This window comes from Schistocerca cancellata, chromosome 12, assembly GCF_023864275.1.
Source record: "Schistocerca cancellata isolate TAMUIC-IGC-003103 chromosome 12, iqSchCanc2.1, whole genome shotgun sequence".
Taxonomy (NCBI): domain Eukaryota; kingdom Metazoa; phylum Arthropoda; class Insecta; order Orthoptera; family Acrididae; genus Schistocerca; species Schistocerca cancellata.
In genome coordinates, this window is record NC_064637.1 from 30,501,326 (window position 1) to 30,526,821 (window position 25,496).

The 25,496-nt window shown below is 45.2% G+C and overlaps 1 protein-coding gene across 1 annotated transcript in view; it reads left to right on the plus strand.

Moving 5' to 3' along the window:
• The window catches only part of LOC126109416 (periaxin-like), a 121,839-nt gene extending 98,002 nt beyond the window's left edge, over positions 1–23,837 (plus strand). Inside the window, exons 2-3 of the mRNA XM_049914451.1 lie at positions 20,794–21,347; positions 23,807–23,837. Coding sequence (XP_049770408.1) covers positions 20,794–21,347; positions 23,807–23,837 — 585 coding nt within the window. The remainder of the gene's footprint in view (positions 1–20,793; positions 21,348–23,806) is intronic.
• The last annotated feature ends 1,659 nt before the right edge of the window (positions 23,838–25,496 follow it).

Consider the following 25,496-nt stretch of genomic DNA (forward strand, 5'->3'; position numbering starts at 1 on the left):
ACAAAAATCATCACACTTGTTTTATAGCTCTGATCAAAGTGCTACAAATTACAATGTCACAAATTTCCAGTCAACTGGTTGCAAATAGAATTTAAAATTGCTTAACTAGTTTTCAATGCCAACTAGGGGCGCCTTCTTCAGAAGATACTATACCTAACAATATCACAGGACAGTACACTAAGCAGGTAGGCATTACAACAAACAATTTTTACACATTAAATTGCATAAAAACACTCATATGTTTAAAAGCAAATTTGAGCCATATCGCTCTGGCCAAAACATTAAAACCACGATTAAAATATTTTCCAGCTGTAAATCTGCCGCAGGAGGGGTAACAAAGAAATGGGTGGGGGTGGGGGGTGACTGCTCCTCCAGCCAAACGATCAGCAAGCTTATTACCTGGGATACCCACATGGCCAGGGACCCAAAGGAAGTCAATGGAACAAGCAGCTTGGTGAAGATCAGCGTGACGGTCATGGATGGCGGAGCCAAAGGGATGGCAAGAAAAACACCAGCCAATAGCCTGAAAGCCACTCATTGAGTCCATACATAAAAAAACGTGGTTGAGTTGGGACCATGTAATAAAGGTAAGGGCCTGGGAAACTGTCATCAATTCCTCAGTAAACACCCCACATGTAGTTTGCAGGAGATGATTCTCCGTGGCAACAGAGAATGTGAAGGCATATCGCACACTATCAGCAGATTTAGAGCCATCGGTGTAAAAAACAACAGCATCCCCAAACTACCATAAAATTCGGCAGAAAAAACAATGGAACACAATCAGCGGGACAGAATCTTTCTGACCTCAGCAGAGATACATCCAAATCCGGGGCCAAGGAACTAACCAAAAGGGGTTGTTGGGGAGGGAACGTGGGAGACAGGACAAAGAAGGAAGCTGAAAATCACAGCAAAGAGATGCAAGGCAGAGCCCAACCAGTAAACCCGCCCGAAGGTGGGAATCAAGTGGGCAACATCCTTGGTCTGGGAACAGGAGAGAATAGGAAGGATAAGTGGGAGAGGAATGGACAGCAATTGCATAAGAAACCAGAAGCTGGGACTGTTGAACAGAAAGGGGGGGGGGGGGAATCCCAGCTTCAACCAGGAGACTATCAACAGGGCTAGTAGGGAAGGCACCAGTGGGCAAACGGATACCACGATGGTGGACTGGATCTAGCACGTGCAGTGTGGAAGGAGCAGCCGAACCATAAACTTGACAACCATACTCCAAGTGAGACAGAACTAGAGCATGATAAAGATGGAGAAGGAGGGAGCGGTCCGCACCCCAAGATGAGTGGGCAAGGATGTGAAGGGCATTGAGTTTACGAAACATCCTACCTTCAGAAGTCTGATATGGGGCAGCCAAGTGAGCTTGTTGTCGAAAAGAAGACCTAGGAAACAAAACTGTGGGACCTCAGGCAATCGTTATGCATCGAGATAGAGCTCTGGATCAGGGTGGATCATAGTACGGTGACAGAAGTGGAACATCTGCGGTTTTAAAGGAGAGAATTGAAACCCGTGTGAGAGGGTCCATGCAGAGGCACGCCGTATAGCTCCCTGGAGCTGTCGTTCTGTAGAGGCCATCGAAGAGGAACTAACACAAATGCAGAAATCATCCACATACAGGGCAGGAGCGACCAAAGGACCGACAGAGGCTACAAGTCCATCCATAGCAATGAGGAAAAGAAGTACACTCAATACGGAACCCTGTGGGATGCCATTCTCCTGAGTCTGTGGAGAACTAAGAACAATACCAACCAAAACCCTGAACGACCAATGGCAGATAAAAATCGGGAGTGGGTCCTGAAGACCACACTCATTAAGTGTACGTAAGATTAGAAGGCACCAAGCCTTGTGAAGGCCCTTAAAATACTGCACCTAAATGGTGGCACTGGGAAAAAGCCTGCCGAACTGTGGATTCCAAGTGAAGCAAATGATCGATCAGAGACCGCCCCTCTCGGAAGCCACACTGGTAAGGGGACAATGGATCCTGAGATTCGAGGACCCAATTGAGCCAACGGGCTACCATCCATTCAAGTAATTTGCAAAACCCGTTTGTCAGACTAATTGGCCGAGAGCTTTCGACAAAAAGGGGATTCTTTCCAGGCTTAAGGACAGGAACCATGATGCTGTCCCTCCATTGAGAAGGAAGGTCACCCTGGAGCCAAATACAGTTAAACATCCCCACGAAGATGTCGTCGTGGAGCACAGATGTTGAAGCAATTGGTTATGAATGGAGTCTGGGCCAGGAGCTGTATAATCAAAAGAAGAAAGTGCGGAAAGAAGTTCACATTCAGTAAACGTTTCGTTGTAAGATTCTGACTGACAACGGGTAAAACATAAGGCAGAAGCTTTGGCCTGCTGTCTCTGATGAAGCAATCAGATTGGAGGTTGATGCTGATGCTGTTGTAAAGTGGGTCGCAAGATGTTCCGTGAGAATCAACGGGTGTATGCAAAAGCCATCCAGGAGGGTAAGGTCTAGGAGGGTAGACTGCTGAAGGCAACCTTGGAGACAGCAAAGTGTACCCCATACCTGTGACATAGGGACAGTAGAACGGAGGGAAGAAACAAACCGTTCCCAACACACCCATTTGCTCCATTTGATTAAGTAATGGGCTTTTATGCAAAGGCATTTAAAGGTAGTAAGATTGACAGCGGATGGGTGCCTCATAAGGTGTTGCAAAGCCTGAAGGCTACCATGGATGGCAACAGCAATGGCCAGACTCCACCACAGGACTTGCTGACGGCGAAATGGTCTGGATGAGCATGGGATAGCAAGGCTAGCGGCGCGAACAATCGCATCAGACACATCTCAGAGGACGTCATGAATACAACCTGACAAAGAGGGTGAAAGAACGACCCATTCAGTGTATAGAGGTCAATCGGCGCATTGGAGAGACCAACGAGGTAACCTGTCCATCGGGGAACCTGAAGGGAGAAAAAGAATGAACGGGAACTGGTCACTATCACAAAGGTCGTCGTGTGGTGAGCAGTGGAATGAAGGGAGGAGGGAGGGAGAAGAAAGAGAAAGATCAGTGGTAGAGAAGGTAGTATGACCTGACATCAGTGAGTAGGGGAGCCATCGTTAAGAAGGCGTGGTCTATGAGAAGACCTCGACTAGGGGGAAATTCACTGCCATAAGTGAGCATTAAAATCCCCAAGGAGGAGAAGTTGCCGAAGAAGGGCAGTTAAGGTAGCAGGTGTAAGAGTCCTGTCAGGAGGGAGATAAAGATTGCAAACCGTGACCTCACAGTCCAGGTGGACCCAAACAGCAACCGCTTCCAATGTAGTTTGAAGAGGAATCCACATGCTAGCAATGTCCATACAGAACAACATACAAACGCCTCCAGAAGCCCGCAGGAGGCCGACCCGATTTCGACAGATACCATGGAACCCATGGATGGTCAATGGGTGGTCATCAGTAACATGAGATTCCTGTAGAATCACACAAGTTGCAGAGTGAAACGAAATAATGGATTTCAACTCCAAAAGGCGACAGTAATATCCATTACAATTCAATATCCATAGAATGATGATTCAAATGGGGGTGGGGGCTAACAGACTAAAGCCAGTCATGCCACCAGTTCACCACCCATCAACCGACAAGGAGGGGGGGACATCCATGAACAACAGCTCAGAGACAAGTTGCAAAGGTGGGGATGGAACCTCTGGCGACGCCAGAGGCTCCTTGTCCTGGGACTTATATTTCTTCTTCTTTTCTGTTTTAGATTGAGGATGGCTGTGCGGCATAAAGGAGCCAGTTGCAGCAAGATTTGGAACAGAAAGAGATTGGGCGACCTGGGGACCCACAGACCTTGGTTCTCATGTTGGTCGTGTGGCAGCAGGCCTTTGGGCTGGAAGGTGCCAGGAAGGGGGATCCCGGGAGGGGCGCCCTAGACTGGCAGACACCAAAGTAATGGGACACTTCTCTGGCTGGGGTAGGGGAGTGGCACCTGGAGGGGTGGGTGTGGGAGCCTCAGGGAAGGGGTAGAGAGGGGAGGGGAGGGGAGGAGGAGGGGGGTTTGGGAGTGGGGTAAGGAAGGGGGAGGAAGGGGTGACAATATAATTAAAGCATAGCTATATGTCATGGACACAGGATGAAGACTTGCATACTTCTTATGAGCCTCAGTGCGGGTTAGACGATCAAGGGACTTTAAGCCATGTATCTTCTTTTCCTTCTTCTAAACTGGGCAATCTGGTGAACATGGAGAATGAGTGCCATGACAATTAACACACACAAGGGGGGATACAGGGACACCCTCATTGAGTGGACGTCCAGTAACCACAGAGAGGAGCCTGGGAAGAGTGGGAAGACATATGGCCAAAAACAAGCACTTAAATCTCATAGGTGGTGGGATGTACGGCTTCATGTCACATCAATAAACCGTAATATTTACCTTCTCAGGGAGGGTATCCCCTTCAAAGGGCAGGATAAAGGCTTCAGTACAAATAAAATTGTCCTTCAGACCCTTCTGAACATGCCGAACAAAGTGAACACCCAGCCATCCGAGATTGTCTCTAAGTTCCTCATCAGTTTGAAGGATGAGGTCCCTGTGAAAAATTACACCTTGAACCATATTCAGAGCTGGTGGGGTTGTAATGGACACAGGAATTGTGTCAAAATGGTTATAGGCACGAATGGCTGCAGACTGGGCAGCTGAAGCAGTTTTGATCAGCATCATACCCAACTGTATCTTGCTCAGAGTCCACTTCACCAAACTTGTCGTCAATGTGTTCCACAAAAAATAAAGGTTTGGTTTTGGTGAAAGTATCCTGATCAGTCCTGGTGCATACCAGATAGTGGGGCAAAAGTTTCACCCCTCACTGACGAGCCTGACTCGCCTTCCAGGGGTAGCCATAGAAGGGAAGGCCAAAGGGGCAGAAGAAGCAGCACTAGAAGAATCATTTCCATGCAAAGAGACAGCCGTAGAAGAACAGCCAGAGTTCTGGACCTGTATGCATTTCATTTGTATAGCGTCCACCCTGATACCACCCACTACAATCAGGGGCTCACCCCACGGGCGCCACCCAGCCACAGCAAGGGCCATCTGGTATGGCGACCATTACTGGGAGTTCCGATGCTCCAAGATGACAAGCAACCACTCCTAGGCTTACATGTGGAGGGCACAGCTCAGGTATCAGAAGTGTGATCCCTGTATTTTCAAAGGGCTCAACCAAAAGGGTACGTAGCGACCCCACCACATGGGCTGGCTACCATGATGGCTATGCACCCTAGCTAGCATCAGACAACGACGTGAAGGAAAAGGTGGGGGAACTAGGAGGGCACACATCAGAGCCACTAGGTAAGGTGGTCGTCCCCAAATGGCTCACACTACAGAATAGAAATTTAGTAATGGAGGTCAAACCCCAAAGGGGTACCAGAGAATGCCAAAAAGATGAGATAATTATGCAACTAAACCAAATTACAAAGCCAACATAACCAGGAGGATAGTGGGGCCAACATAAAAAAGGACACCAAGAGAGTGAGAGGAGAGGGCAAAGGGGAAGGAGCAAGGACAGGAAAGGAGGGGAATGGAAAGGAAATGAAATGAAATGCAGCCTAGGAAAGGAAGGAAATCTGGAATAGTTCAGGGCCTCGTGCTCACCGCCTGCAATTCCAATGGAGGATGATGTCATCGTGAGACTGGGAAGGCATAGAACATTCAATGAGGCAGTTTACGCCTCAGGTTCACTTGTTGCCACTAACATATTCCCTGAGCAGTCTATATCCATTGTGTCCGAGAGATCTAGGTCCTCAGCGAACGTCAGAATCCCCACCCCATCCTCAGATGCAGAGCTTGTAGGTACTGCTGGTGTGGGTGCCACTGCAATTTCCTTGGCCTTAGGGGTCTTCTTTTTGGACTTTTCTCGCTACTCTTTGGGTTTCTCAGGCTGGGAGGGCTTCACTGATTCGGTGTCTGGGACTGAGGATGATCATGAGGCTCTACAATGAGCTGCTTCTGGGCACTACAGCCACTGGCGGGCGTCGTATTTCCAATTAGCAGAAACCTGGGAAAGGAGTGACCCAAGGGACCCCTTCCTAGCGAGGAGCTGAAGAAGACTTACACTTCTGCAGCTAAAAAGTGGGGCCTGGTGTCCCCAATGGTTCAGGAAAGTGCTCCCAGGTTGGTGGTGCGAGAGCAACAAGGGGGGAAGTACACCCCACCATCAAGGGGGCAGGTGTAGCCTTCTGGCTCCGAGAGCCAACTGCAGTTTGCGGAACTGATGGCACTACAACTGTTCTTGTAGCAGTGGTGTATGAGGAGGTCCTAGCCACAGAATATAGGTGCTCGTATTTCCTCTTAGCCTCAGTGTAGGTCAGTCGGTCCAGGGTCTTGTATTCCATGATTTTCCTCTCTTTCTGTAAATTCCAGCAGTCTGGCAATCAAGCTGAATGATGCTCTCCGCAATTTACACAGATGGGAGGCGGGACACATTGATTATTGGGATGTGATGGACGTCCACAATCTCGACATGTGATGCTGGAAGTACAGCATCGGGGGAAGGATATATGGGTTGACATCACAGCAGTAGACCATCACCTTCACCTTTTCGGGTAAGGTGTCATCCTCGAAGGCCAAGATGAAGGCACCGGTGGCGGACTCATTATCCCTCGGACCCCGATGAAATGAACACTTCGCCGCTCTAAATTGATGTGCAGCTCGTCGTCAGACTGCAAAAGAAGGTCCCTGTGGAACATAATACCTTGAACCATATTTAAGGTCTTATGTGGTATGACGGTAACAGAAACATCCACCAACTTGTTACAAGTGAGTAATACCTGTGACTGGGCAGAGGATGTTGGTTTTATCAAGACTGACCCAGATCACATTTTAGACAAGCCCTTTGCCTCCCAAAACTTGTCCTCTAAACGCTTTACAAAAAACTGTGGCTTCATCGAAACGAAGGAGTCCCCATCAGTTCACCGGGGTGAATAAGGTTTGCTGCCATCCTTAGCCTAGCATTCCTCCCATGGTGTGGCCAGGGAGGGGAATGATTTAGGGTCGTACTCTCTTGCATTGTACTGGGACTTGGAGGGCTTAGAGATTGCTGGTGTTTGATTACGAGCAAATGATGACGTGGTACGCTTCATCGCTCGTCATCCACCCTGATGCCACCCACTCTGACCAGGGGCCCTCTCTACAGGCACCACCCAGTCACAGCAAAGGCCACCTGGCAGGATGGCCATTGCCGGCAGTCCCGATGCCCCAGGATGACTGACATCTACTCCTTGGCATACATCGGGAGTTAACAGCACAGGCATCAGCATAGCAATCACTATGTTGTCAGGGGCCTACAACCAAAAGGGTACATCACAGCCCCACCACAATGGTCTGGCTACTGGGTTCGATATGAGGTGGAAAGAAGTCCACGGTCATCGTTGGTGCAGAAAGCAACACTGCACAGTGCATGGTGGAAAACGCACCCAGGAAGGCATCCTAGCCCAAGAGATGGAGAATGAGCTGGACTGCAGTGGGACAACGAGAAAGTGGGCTAAGGATATCAAGGCACAATAGACACGATGCACCATGTAAGGCACCCTTCCCCAATTGGCTCGCTATTCACGAAAATTTTGAAAAACGGAGTTAAGTCCCTGCAGGGGACCATCACATATAGGCTGAAACATGGGAGACTCCTCTTAGTTGCCTCGTACAACAGGCAGGAATACCTTAGGCCTATTCTAATCCCCAGACCCGCAGACGGGGATACACATTGGCACAAGTCGGTAGTCTTCATGACTATGACAGCATGTTTCCAACTGCTGCAAGCCACAACTTTCAAGCAGTTGCTATGTATATACTCAGTGAACATGTGTCTGGTTCTAATTAATAGAGGATTTAAAATTAGCAATGAATGATGAACACATTACTGGCCCATTGTGGTTATGTACAATTCCAACTGCCCAAATCGTTAGGAGAAACAAAAGATAATGTGACACTGACACACCCAATGAGACATCGTCATGCTACTAGATTGCTGAAGCTGCTGGCGGGTGTAAACAGAAGAATATATACACTCATAACTTTGAGAACTCAGTTTATCTTTATTATACTGTAGGTCTCTGATGTTGCTGACAGTCATCCTACAGGAAATGTCATCTAGCTGAATTTATTACATTTTTCATTACAATGAAATTTCTTGATAACTTAGAGGGTCTCTGGTGTGGCGAATACTACATCAAAAACCTTGAAATTTGCATACCTCTTATTGTTCAGTTTGCTGAACAAGTGTGCCTGGAATGCAGCATAACTAAAAACAAACACTAACACACGCACAAACGCACCTGCACACACCTCAAAACCGATGAAAACTTTTGCATCTTTGTCACAAAATATAGACTTATCATGGCTTTTGGTGACCATGTGGAAAAGTATATTGCATATCAGTAGCTAAGAAATTGTGGAATTACTTATAACAGGAGTGTGCATCTCAAAACCAAATATGAACAGAATCTGAGGAGGCAAGGTTGGGACAATATCTACAATTACACCCAAAATGTCCCATGCATGTTTTCAGTTTCTCCTCAACTGCACAGCAATTACTATTGTGGTAAATGATTTTTACTTTGGCTGTCTATTTTATGTTGTGACGATAAAGTTCCCATCACATAACTTTAAAGTTTTCTGGTGTGAATTTTCGTTTTGAGATACTGAAATTTATATATGGTTTTTAGGGCGCAAAACTGCTATGGTCATTAGCGCCCGGTCTGTGACTTAAGAAACAGTAAAAAACCCAAATAGGAAACCAGCAGCAATGGGAACGAATCTCATAAAATTGGAGAAACTAAAAGCAGAAGGAAGGCTTAAAAATCCACTACAGAAAGGGGGTGGTTGTCCCTAAAAAAAGCTTCAAATGACTGACGTCATTTCACTGGCACTAATAAACTCGAGAACGCGATCGGCAGAGCGCGTGTCATCTGCTAAAATTGACGATATATCAGGCCACAGCTGTAGACGGGCGCGTAACGGAGTAAAATAGGGGCACTCAATTAAAAGGTATCTTACCGTCCACAGCTGAGATCAGTGGGGACAGGGTGGGGGAGGATCGCTGCTTAAAAGATGTCGATGGCTAAAAAGACAGTGCCCTATCCGGAGTCTAGTTAAAATTACCTCCTCCCGACGACGCGTTCGGGAGGAAGAGGTCCAAGCACAAGGAAGAGCTTTCACGTCCCGCAATTTATTATGGGGAAGTGTCGACCAATGTGCGTGCCATAAAAGAACAACACGACGACATAAAACGCTCCGTAGATCGGCAAAGGGAATCGATTGAATAGCTGGCCGAAGAAGAGAGACTGCAGCTTTGGCCGCTATATCGGCCGCCTCATTTCCGCAGATACCAACGTGTCCCGAGAGCCAGAGGAACGCCACCGAGACACCCCCAAGTGGAGCAAGTGCAGACAGTCCTGAATCCGGTGGACCAGAGGGTGCACAGGGTAAAGAGCTTGGAGACTGAGGAGAGAGCTGAGAGAATCGGAGCAGATAACGCACTGTATCCGCTGATGGCGGCGGATGTAGTGGACAGCCCGGAGAACAGCGTAAAGCTCCGCAGTATAGACCGAACACTGGTCGGGAAGCCGAAAGTGATTTAGGGTGTCGCCAACAACATAGGCACTCCCTACACCTAACGATGTTTTCGAGCCATCGGTGTAAATAAATGTGGCTTCCGTCATTTGTGCACATAGAGCAGCAAATGCCCGACGATAAACAAGTGAAGGGGTACCATCCTTGGGAAATCGACAAAGGTCACGGAGCAGGCAGATCCGGGGACGGAGCCAAGGCGGTGCTGTACCCCAAGTTGTCAAGAAGGTTTTTGGTAAGCGGAAGGAAAGAGAACGGAGCAGTTGACGGAAGCGGACTCCCGGTGGTAGTAGGGAGGAGGGGCGGCCTGCATACCCTACATCAAAGGAGGCGTCGAAAAGTATGTCATGGGCTGGATTAGCAGGCATGGAAGACAGATGGCTGGCATAACGGCTCAGAAGGACTGCTCGCCGATTGGACAGCGGAGGTTCAGCAGTCTCAGCACAAAGGCTTTCCACTGGGCTGGTGTAAAAAGCTCCAGACACTAAACGTAATCCACGGTGGTGGATAGAGTCGAGACGCCGAAGAATAGACGGCCGAGCAGAGGAGTAGACTATGCTTCCATAGTCCAATTTCGAGCGCACTAAGGCGCGATAGAGGCGGAGAAGGACCACTCGATCTGCTCGCTAGGAGGTACCATTCAGGACACGGAGGGTGTTGAGGGATCGCAGACAGCGAGCCGAAAGATAGGAAACGTGGGAGGACCAGCACAGATTTCTGTCAAACATAAGACCCAAGAATTTAGCGACGTCTGAAAACGGAAGGTTGACAGGTCCTAGATGTAAGGAGGGTGGAAGAAACTCCTTACATCGCCAAAAATTAACACAAACGGTCTTACTGGGAGAAAAACGGAAGCCGGTTTCGATGCTCCACGAGTGGAGGCGATCGAGACACCCTTGAAGACGTCGTTCAAGAAGGCTGGTCCGTTGAGAGCTGTAGTAGATCGCAAAATCGTCCTCAAAGAGGGAGCCCGAGACATCAGGAAGGAGACAATCCATAATTGGATTTATGGCAATGGCAAACAGTACAACACTCAGCACGGAGCCCTGGGGTACCCTGTTTTCTTGGGAGAAAGTACGGGAGAGAGTAGTGTTCACCCGCACCCTAAATGTGCGCTCTGCCATAAATTCGCGAAGAAAAAGGGCAGCCGACCTCGAAAGCCCCAAGAGAACAGTGTGCGGAGGATGCCTGTCCTCCAACAGGTATCGTATGCTCTCTCCAGATCAAAAAATATTGCTACTGTTTGGTGTTTCCGGAGAAAATTGTTCATGATGTAAGTGGAGAGAGCTACAAGACGGTCAACTGCAGAATGATGTTTTCGGAATCCGCATTGGGCAGGTGCGGGATTCCAGCCACCAAGCTAAACAGCAATTTACCATACGCTCCAAAGCCTTACAGACACTACTCGTGAGAGAAATGGTGCGATAGCTAGAGGGGAGATGTTTGTCCTTTCCGGGTTTCGGAACAGGAACGACGATAGCTTCCCGCCATCGTGTGGGGAAAGTGCTGTCGGTCCAAATTCGATTATAAAGGCGAACGAGGTAACGCAGACTAGGGGTTGATAAATGCAGCCACATTTGGACGTGGATACCATCCGGTCCTGAGGCGGAGGAGCGAGAAAAAGAGAGTGCATGCTGGAGTTCCCGCATGGAGAAAACAGTATTGTAGCTTTCGCGATTTTGAGAGGAGAAAGCAAGAGGTAGCACTTCCACTGCATGTTTCTTCGGGAGAAAAGCTGGCAGGTAATTTGAAGAGCTCTAAATCTCAGCAAAGTGCTGACCCAATGAGTTAGAAATTGCGACGGAGTCCACTAACGTATCAGGCGCGACAGTGAGCCCAGAGACCGGGGAGAAACTAGGCGCGCCTGATAACCGTCGAAGCCGACTCCAAACTTCCGAAGAGGGAGTTAAGGTGTTAAATGAGCTAATAAAGAATTTCTAGCTTGCCTTCTTGCCACCGCGGATGACACGACGGCATCACGCACGGAACTGCTTATAGTGGATACAGTTGGCCAAAGTAGGATGGTGGCGGAAAACGCGAAGAGCACGTCGCAGCTCACGTATTGCGTCACGGCATGCCTCGTTCCACCAAGGAACTGGGGGGCGCCGGGGCAATTCGGAGGTGCGTGGTATTGAACGTTCCACAGATGTAAGAATAACGTCGGTAATGTGTGTGACCTCATCCTCGACGCTGGGAAAGTGACGGTCATCGAATGTCGCTAGAGACGAAAAAAGTGTCCAATCGGCTTGGGCAAACTTCCAGCGTCGCGGGCGCATATATGGCAGTTGAGGCTGCAGTCTAAGGACACATGGAAAGTGGTCACTCGAGTGTGTATCATCAAGGGCGAACCATTCGAAGCGCCGAACTAGCAGAACAGTACCAACCGCAAGGTCCAAATGAGATAAATTTCTCGTGGAGGCAGACAAAACTGTAAGGACCCCAGTGTTGAGGTAAACTAGATCTGCTTGGTGGAAGACGTGTAGCAATAGTGAGCCACACGGACAAGAATGTGGAGATCCCCAAAGCGGGTGGTGGGCATTGAAGTCCCCAACCAGCAAATAGGGGGTGGAAGCTGACCAAGAAGATGAAGGAGATCAGCTCGTGCCATTGGTGTGGACGATGGAATGTATACAGTACAAAGAGAAAAGGTATATCCAGATAGGGTAAGACGGGCAGCAACAGCTTGGAAGGAAGTGTTCAAGTGGATTGGGTGACAATGGTGAGGATCATGGAGAAGAATCATGAGTCCTCCATGGGCTGGAGTGCCTTCAACAGAGGGGAGATCAAATTGGACTGATTGAAAATGAGGGAGAACAATGCGTTCATGGGGACGCAGCTTTGTTTCCTGAAGACAGAAGATGACCGGCGAGTAGGATCGTAAGAGGATAGACAATTCATCCCGATTGACTCGAATGCCGCGGATATTCCAGTGGATAATGGATGTAGGGTGAACAGAAAATGGAGGAATGTGACCAAGGGTGCCGTCAACTCAACGACTGCTCAGAGCTTGCGACCGACAGCATGGAATGGCATTCAGCCGAAAGCAGAAGATCCTGGTCCATAGGTTGTTCAGGTGCAGCTCCTGCCACCAGCGAGCGGCCAGTTGATCAGCCGCCAGCAGTGCCCCTCGGCGACACAGAAGTCGGCCGAGGGCGATTTCCGCCAGGTGGTGCTGTAGATGGGACACGCCTTGGTGGAGAAGGAGATGAACTGGGTTTCTTTGTAGCCTTCTTGGAAATATGATGTTTAGATGAAGGAGGAACCGATGGTTGTGAAGTTGGGGTACGTAAAAAATCTTCACGAGTATGCTCTTTTTTGGAAGTCTTGCTGTCTGACTTTTGGGCTCGAGATTTAGCAGAACCTGATGAAGGGTGAGCCATAGAGTGGGCAGGCGAAAGTGGTGAGGTTGAACGGGCGATCTTTGCGCTGGCCGATCTGACGACCGTGGCACTAAAGGTGAGGTCGCAAGTCTGCGTGGCCGCCTCCTTTGTTGGCCGAGGAGAAGCAAGGACAGTGCTGTATTTTCCTGTCTGAGGCACGGTGGGCTGTCGACTGGCGAATAATTTTTTCCTTCACACTGATTTCCTGGATGAGCTTTTCGTCTTTAAAAACAGGGCAATCTCGAGAGGAAGCAGCGTGGTCACCCATACAGTTGATGCAGCGAGGGGATGTAAGTGGACAAGCACCCTCATGGGCATCCTTGCCACACGTAACACATTTGGCCAGATTGGAACAGGACTGGCTGGTGTGATTGAACCGCTGACACCGATAGCAACGCGTAGGGTTTGGGACGTAAGGGCGAACGGAAATTATATCATACCATGCTTTGATTTTCGATGGGAGTTGAACTTTGTCAAATGTCAAGAAGACAGTACGGGTTGGAATGAGGTTCGTGTCAACCCGTTTCATTACTCTATGAACTGCCGTTACGCCCTGGTCAGACAGGTAGTGCTGAATTTCTTCATCAGACAATCCATCGAGGGAGCTTGTATAAACGACTCCACGTGAGGAATTGAAAGTGCGGTGCACTTGAACCCGGACAGGGAAGGTGTGGAGCAGTGAAGTACGCAACAATTTTTGTGCCTGGAGGGCACTGTGTGTTTCTAACAACAAGGTGCCATTCCGTAAAATGGAACAATACTTTACAGGACCTGCAATTGCGTCGACACCTTTCTGAATAATGAAAGGGTTGACCGTGGAGAAGTCGTGACCGTCAGACCGAGAAACAGCAAAGAACTGTGGCAACGATGGAAGAACTGTCAGTGGCTGAGACTCAGTGAACTTACGCTTTTGAGCAGACATAGTGGAAGGTGAGGAAACCATTGTGGAAGAATCCCCCATGATTGCCGACGTCTCCGATGGCGCGTTCCTCCCTTGTGGAGTCCCTCCTCTAAGGGCACTCACGCCTTAGGTGATTGTTCACACCTCAGGTCACACCTCCCGACAAACGGACGGAGGGACCAATTGGCACTTTCGGAAGGTATCCGCTCGGGTAATCACCCTTCCCAGGGCCTGGCCGTTACCAGGGGGTACGTACGTGTCCTACCTGTCTACGTGCAGCGGGGAATTACGCGTTACCACGTCACCGGCTAAGCACAAAAATGCATGGTTCGGCCATCAGACACGCACAGGGAGGAAGAAAGAGAAAGGGAAAAACAAAGAAAGGGAAAGGAAAGAGGAGAGGAGATGTCTCAAACGCCGCAGCAGAGAAAAGGGTAAAGAGAAGAGGTAAGGAAAAGAGAAGGACAAAGGAAGGATGAAGACATACAAGCAGAGAGGGCGAAGAATGCGTTGCATTTACGAGCGTCCGCCTCTGGACATAGGCACAAACCATACTCCCAGAGGGGGAGAAAGGGAAGGAAAGAGCCAGAGGTGAGGGGAGGGGGGGGGGCGAAGATGGCAGAGGGGGAAGGGTGCGGAAAAGGAAGGTATGCAGCCCAGAAAGGATGGAGGGCCACATTAGCTCGGGGTCCCGTGCTCACTACGCACGTATCCACAAAAGAGTTGTGGACCGCCCTGGGGGGAATTCATACATGAACAAAATACAAATGCAGGAAATCAAGAAGGCAAAAGGGAATACAGATATCTGAAATATGGGAATGTCAGCAACTGCAGTATGGTGAGTAGGAATGACCAGAGCAAAAATCGAAACAGAAGAAGACCATTTGTCTAAAGGAAATATAAATGCTGTTATTAAGAAAATTTAACAGACCTTTGAAGAAAATAGAAGCTCCTGTATGAATATTCAGAACACTATAAGAAGCCAGCAAACAGGGCAAGAATAATAGTTGTAAGGAACATACAAAAAGGCTGTACAAAGGAAGGAAACAACAAAACAATGACAAGGACAGGGAATATGAGGTGCCAAGACCTGGTATACTGTGAGAATAATGGGATTGAGGATTGAAAGGCCTAAGCTGAAACAAGGCACATGGAGTAGGTGACATCCCGGAGAAATACTGAAATGCTTGGGGAACAGGCCATAACAAAATGAGTACACCTGGCATCCAAGATACATGAGACATGCATAGTATTGGGTTCAAAAACATAACAAAATCATTCACCTGATATGCAAGATTGAGATACCCAGAATAGCTTTTGAATTCAAGAAGATGATAAGTAGTTCAAATAATTTACAGGACTGCAGAAAGGTGATCTCAATAGCCACCAATATTTCAACAGGAGCACACACTACCATTCACCAGGCACAACTGCAGCAAGTAAACACAGTGTAAGAGAATTTAAAACCTCTATTTGTGGACAAATTCTGGAAAGATAGCAAAGGCAACACATTATACACACCAGTGCATCACACAATCAAATATAACAACAAAAAAATTATCGACAATGTAATGTAAATGGATAGACAAAAATAATCCATGTGCTCTTGCAAAGGTTTAACTTTCGTAGCCAGTGGCTCCTCCACCTGGCAGAAGAGTTCAAGGGGGAGGACGAGGGGTGAAGGAAAAAAGACTGGAGAGGTTTAGAAAAAGGGGTATTTGTTCAGGAAAGTCCCCCAGAACCCAGGTCAGGGGAGACTTACAGGATGGGATGTGAAGGGAAGACAGACTGTTGGGAACTGCAGTGGATGAGGTTTGAAAACCTGAGAGCTTAAAGGTAGAAGACAGGGTAATATGCAAGACAGAGATTACTACTCAAACATTCTGTATGAGTTAATAAGAGTAAAGCCTGTCATAGTATGTAACAGGGGTAGGACAGGGATGAGAGAAATAGACATGGCAGAAAATGAGAGTTGTACAAAACTAAAATGGAGTGAAGAAAGGAGTAGTTACAGTGCATAAATGCTGATATGGAAGCAATTAACATAAATTAAGACCAGGTAGTTGGCTAGAACCAGGTACATGTTGTTGCACCAGTTCTCAACTGTGGAGTTCTGAGGAACTGGAGTCTGGGATAAAAATCCAGATGACACCTATGGTGAAACAGTCACCGAGTTAATGACTGTCTTGTAGAGCATTCTCTGCTATGGGATATTGCATGCTGCTATGGGTCCCTTCATGCTGAGTAACAACTGGACAGTACTCATGCTGATGTAAAAGGCAAAACAGTGTTTACATAACAGCTGGTATATGACACGTGTCATTTCATAGGTGGCTCTCCCTTTGATGGTACATGTTTTGCCAGTTACAGGGCTGGAATAGGTGGTGGTAGGAGGGTGTATAGGGCAAGTCTTGCAGTGGTGACAGTCACATGGATAAGAGCCGTAGGGTAGGTAGAAGGGTGCAGAAGGAGCATAGCATCTGACAGGAATGTTGCGGAGATTGGGAGGGCAACAAAAATATATTCTGTGTGTTGTGGGCAAATTCCCAGACTGAATGGATCTCATTTCAGAGTATGATTATGGGAAATCATGGCTTCCTGGAAGGGAGGGGGGATTTCCTGGGATCCATAAGCCTTCAGCCCCTGGTTTGCTTTTGATACATTGATGACGTCATTGCCGTATGGACTCATGGTGAGGCTGACCTGTTAAAATTTCTGGACACTAAATACCTTCTCCCAATTACATTTCACATAGTTCTACCCTGAGTCCCATGTCACTTTTCTTGATGTTCATCTAATCCTCAATGAAGACGAGTTACACACTTCTGTCCACATTAAACCTACTAACAAACTACAGTACTTACATTTTGACGGTTGCCATCCTTTCAGTGTCAAATGTTTGCTCCCATACAGGCTTGGAATTTGAGGTAAATGTATTTGTTTGGATGCAGACTCTTTACAGCAATACAACATTGTCATATCAGCCTTCACTGAACTTAATTACCCCAACAGCCTAGTTCAAAAACAGATTTTCTGGACCATCACATCCAATCCAGGTACTACTGATTCCTCCAAAAATAAACTCTGGAGCACACCACTTGTCACCGAGTATTATCCTGGTCTTGAATTTATTATTCATATACTTCAAAATTCTTTAAGAGCGTAAAAACCTTTTCTTCTGGCCATTTTTGGATATTATTTTTAAAGGTATTAGGAGATGCAGTGTGCCTGTACAGATAAAGTGTTAGAAAGCTTTATTCCATGTGTTCATGCCTGCCAGTAGTGTTTTTTTAAGTCAAGTATGAGGCATGTCTATCGTTAATGTTTAATGAGTATTATGATTATGAATGGACTCCTTAAGGCTGTAACTTTTAAAAATTTTCTTTACATAAAAAATGCAGCTGCATATGAAGAGGTTATAAAACTCATGAGGAAGCTGTACACAAATATACAGAGGGTGGTAGTATCATGTACATAAGGTAGTACATTAGCAGAGCCATCATTTGTACTCATTTGAAATGGTTTGTAATGTAATTATGGCCACACAATGGTAATTAACAGACTTTGAATGTGGAACAGTAGTTGGAGCTTGATGCATGGACACTATTTCGGAAATAGTATGGGAATTGAATATTCTGAGACCCACAGTGTCAAGAGTTTGCCAACGCCGAGCCAGACGGTTACGTAACCACCGTCTAGACGATAAGTGGGCAGTCTGGCAGCAGGAGGCCCAGTATGAGGAACTATGCTTTATATATCTTTTCAAACTGTTGCATCCTTGAGCCGCCGGTTCGAGATGTACCCTTGTCCGGTTAGTGGCTGACGCTATAGATCACTTTATTTATGAAAATATACAGTACAATCATCAACAAATTTTACATATTCACATACACCTTTACCTTTTATCCAAATAAGTACAGATTCATTAGCATTAAGTTTGCGTTTGTTACGTGTATACAATCCAAGTGAAGAGGTAGAATCATATGCAGATTTACCAACGTCTTTATTAGCAAGTTCAAACATATGGTAGGTACGATAGGCAATTACATCTCTATCATTAAAACTTTCAAGTCCAGGTACACTAGCAACTTCACTACTACTAACTATGGCAACAGTAAACCATCCATTTCCATGCGAAAATGTGTCGTTTATACCCAAGCTGAAGTTCAGTGAACATCCAAGAAATACAGCAGGTCCATCGACGAGAACGTGAGCTGCAACACTCTTAACTGGGATGCGATACTTCTTGTCCCCAGATGTTGTAGTGAGTTCAATGTTTTCTATATTCTTGTAAACTATTTGGCGTTACATCTCACCAAAGAAAATGCAGTGGCTGATGATGGCCTTCACTTAATGACAGACCAGTGGCATTTGTATAGAGTTGTCAGAGCTAACAGACAAGCATTACTGCATGAAATAACCCCAGAACTCAATCTTGGATGTATGATGAACATATACATTATGATAGTGCAGCAAAATTTGGTATTTATTAGCTGTAGTAGCAGACAACTGAAGTGAGTGTCTTTGCTAACAGCAACACAGTGCCTGCAAAGTCTCTGCTGAGCTTGTGAGCCTATCAGTTAAAACCTAGGCAAGAGGAAAACTGTTGTCTGGTCAGACAAGTCCTGATTTAGGATCTTTGTTTGCCAGCAACAACAGGACAGAAATGAACATCAAGGAAAAATGAACATTGGGAATGTAATGCATATATTCCCTTGCAGAGGCACTCAGCTCAAAATCAGTATCAACACATACTAAGATGAGAATATGTAAAAGTGATATGCCCAGCAGTTGTGTTCCATTCAGAAACGTGGAGCATGACTAAATGGATAAAGGAAAAATTACTAATATTTGAAATTAGAATAATGAGGAAGACATGGAGACTGATGTTAGACAAAGGAGAACGGAGAAGAATGATGAATGACTAATCGTCAAACAACAACCAACAATCCTACAGAAGGTGAAGAGTAGAAGAATCCAGTGGGCAGGCAATGTAGGGTACTTGAGGGAAACAAACACCAGACACACTGTGAGACAACCAAGGCTGTGCTGGATGGACAACTTGCTGAATAACCTGGCAGTCCTAGGGACTGAAGACACCTGGAGTAACTGAGCACAGAACAAGCGAATGGGGGCAGTTTGTGGGAGCAGCACGTGGTCTGCAGGGCCTGTGACCACTGGATATATATGTATGTATGTATGTATGTATGTATGTATGTATGTATGTATGTATGTATGTATATTAAGAGATATAGGGCTATCAGTGTACACAATTATTTAAAGTAAGAGATGCAAGATATTTTAGTTATGGATACTCCAGACATATCCCACTCTGATGACAGTGGGAAAAAAGCGTAACAGGAACTTGGCAGGCTTTTCAAATACATGCGCAGTTTACTCAACAGATAATTGATACATCACAACTTGTCATATGTGTGTTCTGTATGACTGTTCCACATTATTTCTGAATACACAACAATGACATTTAGAGATATACACTCACTGTCAACATTCAATATTTGTCTGGAGTATAGCCTCATACAGAAGTGAAACATGAATGACTGGCAGGGCAAACAATAGGAGAATAGGTTTTTTAAATGTGGTTTAGAAAAGAATTATGAAGGCTTCATAAGTAGGCTGAGTAACTAATGAAGAAGTGCTGTGTTGAATTGGGGACAAAAGCTTTGTGGCACAACTTGATTAGGAGACATGTCAGATTGCCAAGGGATGCCTTGAGGTGTCAAGGAATATTAAGTTTGGTACTGAAAGCAAGGGTAGAGGTTAAACAGTTGTACAAGGAGACTAATTATTAGCAACACTACGCAGACTCAAATGTGTACAGCAGCAGTAGCAATGCAGACATTAAAACTTGCAAAGGAGAGAGCTGAATAGTATCAGTTGGGGCAACAACCACCACAAACAAACAACATCTTACAGTCTGTTTTTCTGTTTTATGCCATTACGTGACTGAAATGGATGACAATTCCAATAAACAAATAAATAAATGTAGATGTATGAAAAAGTGTCATATTAGGAACACTAATATCATGTAGAAGAATTTAGGAAGACACAGACAACTGATTTAACATTTTGACGAAGACATTTTGTCAGAGTGTGATACTGGACTGCCCCTGAAATCTTGTTTGGGGTGACAGACTGATACACAATGTAACACAAGGTCTAGGTTAGGTTGAAAGGTGATAATTTTGTTGCTAGTTGATGAGGTCAATGAACATGAATTTCTAAGATTCTGGTAAAAGCCAACCTGTCGTGTAGGCTAATGTTTTGTTCACACCGTATATTATTGCTCTCTGCCATGGCTAACTCACTTTTCATTATAAAATCCAAAACTGCAACGTAAATTCAGAAAATTTGTAACAGGTAATGGACCCATCTCTGATGGGTATTTTGACCCTAAAAACGTATAGTCATCAAAAATGCCTCCTCCCAACCACCCATCTGCTTAAGTGGAACCCTTGGTCTCCTAGATATGTATTGTCACGCACTCTGCAGGAATCAAGTGTGGATAGTAACTTCTGCTTCTACCACCATTTAATGGAGTGCACAAGTTGCCCACTTTCACCATTACATGTCTTGGCAACAAAGATTTTGCAGATGTCCAAAAGACATTTTGATCCTGCAGCCACTATGAATCAAGACACAAAGGATTAAAGACATTAGCTGTCAATGGGCATTGATTTATATCAATGGGGCAAATTGAAAACTTGTGCTAGACTGGTATTTGAACTTGGGTCTCCAGTGTACTAGGTCAATGTGCTGACCACTATGTCACCTGGACACAGTGGCCATCACACCCACATGGACTAACCTAGATCACTTCTTGTTAGGCACAAATTCTCAACTTATACCGCACACTGATGCAGTGTCCTAGCTCATTAGTTGTTGAGGCCGGCATAGTGGTCAGCAATCTCCCTAGTACGCTGAATACCCGGCCCTCGAATACCCGGCCCCCGAATACCCGGCCCCCGAATACCCGGCCCCCGAATACCCGGCCCCCGAATACCCGGGCCCCGAATACCCGGGCCCCGAATACCCGGGCCCCGAATACCCGGGCCCCGAATACCCGGGCCCCGAATACCCGGACCTCCAATACCCGGACCTCCAATACCCGGACCTCCAATACCCGGACCTCCAATACCCGGACCTCCAATACCCGGACCTCCAATACCCGGACCTCCAATACCCGGACCTCCAATACCCGGACCTCCAATACCCGGACCTCCAATACCCGGACCTCGAATACCCGGACCTCGAATACCCGGACCTCGAATACCCGGACCTCGAATACCCGGACCTCGAATACCCGGACCTCGAATACCCGGACCTCGAATACCCGGACCTCGAATACCCGGACCTCGAATACCCGGACCTCGAATACCCGGACCTCGAATACCCGGACCTCGAATACCCGGACCTCGAATACCCGGACCTCGAATACCCGGACCTCGAATACCCGGAGCTCGAATTCCAGTCCAGATCAAATTTTCTTCTTGCCTCATTTATATAAATTAATTCCTACTGGCAATTAATGTATGCAATTACTCTGTGAAAATATTTTGCACTGCATTAAATTTTTCATTATTTTCCCAAGATATTGGCAGATAAACCCTTCAACTTATTTTTGTGTTCTTACATAGTAAGATTCAAGTTTACTGTTTATGATCAATCCCTTTAGATGTCTGGTTAATTCATTTGGTTAACATAATGTAGGTTGTAGTTGTGTAAACTGGACTCCTTTCAGTACCTGAAGCAGATCAGTTACCTTTTCATGTTTGAAGTCTCCCTATATTAGTGCACACACGCTTATTCACTCAGAATTCTATTGCATATTCGAAGATGGTAGTGGGGAAGGAAGATCAAAGAAAGTGGTCCTCCTTAAATGACAAGCTACTGACGCAGTGCACAAAAAGATGAGTTGGAAAAAATTCAGTAAACAGTTTACTGTTCCAAAAATAACACTTATGAAGTTGTCGAATATGAAAAACAGTACACCTGAGGAAGCAGCAAAAACAGGTAGACTTAGAATTTTGGGTAAATATTTGATGAGTTGATTTAGTATTGCCTTGCTATGGAAGTTTCTTTCATTGGGCAAAGCACTGCTGTATATTTGCTAGAGAATTTATACTGAACATCCTTTTTAGAGCTGAAACCGCTGGGAAAACTTGGGTTAGTCTTTGCCTTAAACGGCACAAAAACCAAACATTCAGAAAGAAAGCCTGTAGGAATGACTACTACAGGGCTCTCGTTTTCAGCAAAGGAGACAGAAATTCTGTAATCCTCTGATTGGTGCTATACTACACAATTTGAAACTAGATCATGTTCTCTTATTTGATAGCAATTTCACATTTGGTACTACTATGATTATTTGTTGGAGGCTCCAATTTTGGTAATTATTTTCCAAACTCTCACACATATTTCAAAATACTTTTTTTCATATCACACACATTTCAAAATACTTTTTTTCATAACATTTTAATAATTTTTTGCAGAGTAAAATATAAATGGTGGAATATAGGGCAAATACGGAAGCGTCCGATCCCGCCCGTCTGCTTTGACCCATGACGTCACAAATATGGCGGAAACGACCATAAACCACGATTCCAGTATGGTGCATATAAAGTCGGTACGTACACATTATGAGGACGAAAATACATCGAAAAACAAACACACACACTTTCCACAAAAAGGCTAATGACACTAATGGGACAAGCGCGGGCTAGTGGGGTGTTTTTGGGTGGGGGCAAACTAAATATAAACAAATTTAGACACCCACCCCATACAAAACCACACAAAACGACGAAAAAAACCGACTTCACAAAACTAACCAAATACCACTAAACAGTATCATCTGGAATAGGACACTTCCCTGGACCTATAGCTCAACAGCAGCTCCCGATCCCATAAATTAGGATCAAACACTTCCCTTGGCCTACATGGCTCAAAAACATCTCCCGATACCAATATCAACATACACAGCCACACATTGGGATCTAACATTTCCGTTGACCTGCGCACTGTTAATTTTATCCGTCATATCCATTAATGAAACACAAACAACAACAGATTAATTTTAGTAAAATTACCACACGGTGTACAGCGAACAACACTAAATTAACCTTTACACAAAATCGTTAACTCACCGAAATAAATTCCACTAAAACACCAACAATTCTGGACAATGAGCAAAAGCAAACTGAGCCCATTACACCACACAAACGAAAACCCTGAACATACCACCAGAGATCACAACAAACCACAACACGACGACATCTACAAACACGCCACACTCACAAACCAAACTCCGCGCCGTCAGGACGTCACACACAACACCCTTACGTCATGGGTCAAAGCCGACATGCGGGATCGGACGCTTCTGACGAACCAATCTTCTGATTGGCGCTATACTACACTTAATCTGAAACTAGATTGTGTACACTCTTATTTGATAGAAATTTCACATTTTATTTGGTACTACTATGATTACTTTTTGGAGGCTCCAATTTGGGCAGTTATTTTCAGAACTCTCACGTTTTTTAAAATAATTTTAATTGTTTTTTTTAAGAGTAATATATAAATGGTAATATAAAGTAAGTGTCCTGTGCCTTTAAAGGTTTATTTTTACTACTTTATTTTTTAAGGGGAGTTGGAATGCCCTATCTCGCCAATGTTAAATTTGCTAACTTTGTGTACCTTTTTCTTTGGAACTATTATCTTCAGAACTTTGAAATTCTGGCAGAGGTTTTCAGCATATATTGTGAGCCCACTGAACTAGAACCAATGTTTTCTTTTTGTTGGTATAGTATTTATGAATTTTTTACCATTAAGCCATTTTTTATTGGAAAAAGTATAACATAAACTTCCCTAGTTCAGAGAATAAGCCAGTTCTTGTCATGATTCTAGTTCAGTGGCCTCTTTGAACTGTTTTGCAGCATTTCTGAAAATTTGAATGTTGTTGGTTGAGTGGTTTATGAGATAAAGGTACATGTAACACTAAAAATGTCAAATGCCAGAAAATGCGATTAAAGTAATTTATTATGAAAATTCACAAATACCTTTTATTCTATTATCAAAAGTGTCCAGCAGAGTAATCAGGGTCATCTTCTAGTTCTTCTTCTTCACCTAGAAGCTTTCTTCTCCTTGCTGCCCTTGCTTTTTTTGTATTAAATTCAGCTGCATACTGAGCCTTCCTTACTCGCACGCTGTCCAGAAGCTGAAGACCTCTGATGGTGTTGATACCAGGAGCAATGCCGAGCCTTGCCATGACCTTTAGCCTACCCATATGACCATCATTGAATGAAATAACAGCATCACTGACTCCCCATTTCAATGTTTTTATCCCAACAAATACATTCTTAGGTACACGAGTCCAAATGAGGTTGTTGAACGACTCGTTTTGATTCTGGGTACAACCATGAAGACATTTTCGCAGAAGATCAGGATGCCCCAAGTCTCTATATATTGGTTTAATTACTTCCATAACAGCCAATGGAATATAATTTTTATGGTGATAAGGATCCCCAGTAGCTTGAGATTTTCTATAATTGCACCATGACTGAGGACCATCTGGACAAGCAAAATGTTGAGGATTATCATCAGTTGATGATCGATGTAAATATGTGGCCCATACAGCTTGTCTCATTTCCTGCAAATTATTTGCATTATTTCTTATTGCCATACCATAGTATTGTTGTAATTCATTTATAATTTTATCTGACAGGCGACCTCTAATGGTTTTACCATCTGACAAAATTTTGTCCTTCAGATTCTGTTTCAGTTTCCTTAGACGAGTGCCCATTCGTTTCTGAACATGACCGACACATTCTAGTTTAGTTATTGTCTTATTGACATATGGCATGGATTCTGTAACACTTTTGTATGCCTTGGAGTCCCCATCTCCAAGGAATTTTGTGTAAAATACTCCCCGTTCTTTTTCTGATCTGCTAAACATTTTCACAGCAGCGGCAGCCTCCATGCCTCCACTCGTACCTTCATAATTCTTGCTACATATGTGAGCTGCTTCTATCTTACCAGATGCACAATGGTAACAATGTTTAGTGAGCACTTCATAGTCCAAAACTTTACCGCTGTCCACACTAGTAACAGTAGCAACAGCATTTTTGGATGTGTGACCCCTTTTCTGCCAGGTTCCATCAAAAGCAACAGGGATATCTGGGTTTCCTTCATTTATATATTTTGCTTCACTGGCAGCAGCTTTCATTGATAAATCTGCTACAGACTGAACAGCATCTCCTATCACTTCAGTGTAATTGTCAATTTTAGCAGGTGGAGGTGGAAGATTCATTATGGCACAAAATGTTTGAGCAGCAGTATGTCCTTTACCAATTGCTCTCATTGCATACATTAGCCTGATATTACTCTCAAACAAATTGCTACTGCATGTTTTAGAGCTCCAAAAACAGGTCTCATTTTCACAACTGGCACAAACTATAGCAATTTTGCAGGAAAGTCCTATAGATTTTGTTATGTTCATATCAAAAGAACCTCCACAAAGATTACAACACAAACATTTCTTCATAAACTCAGTAAAAACAGGAAAGTCGACTAAAACATATTGTTCATTAGAAGCTTCATCTGTAATTTCACTTGCACAGTTTGATA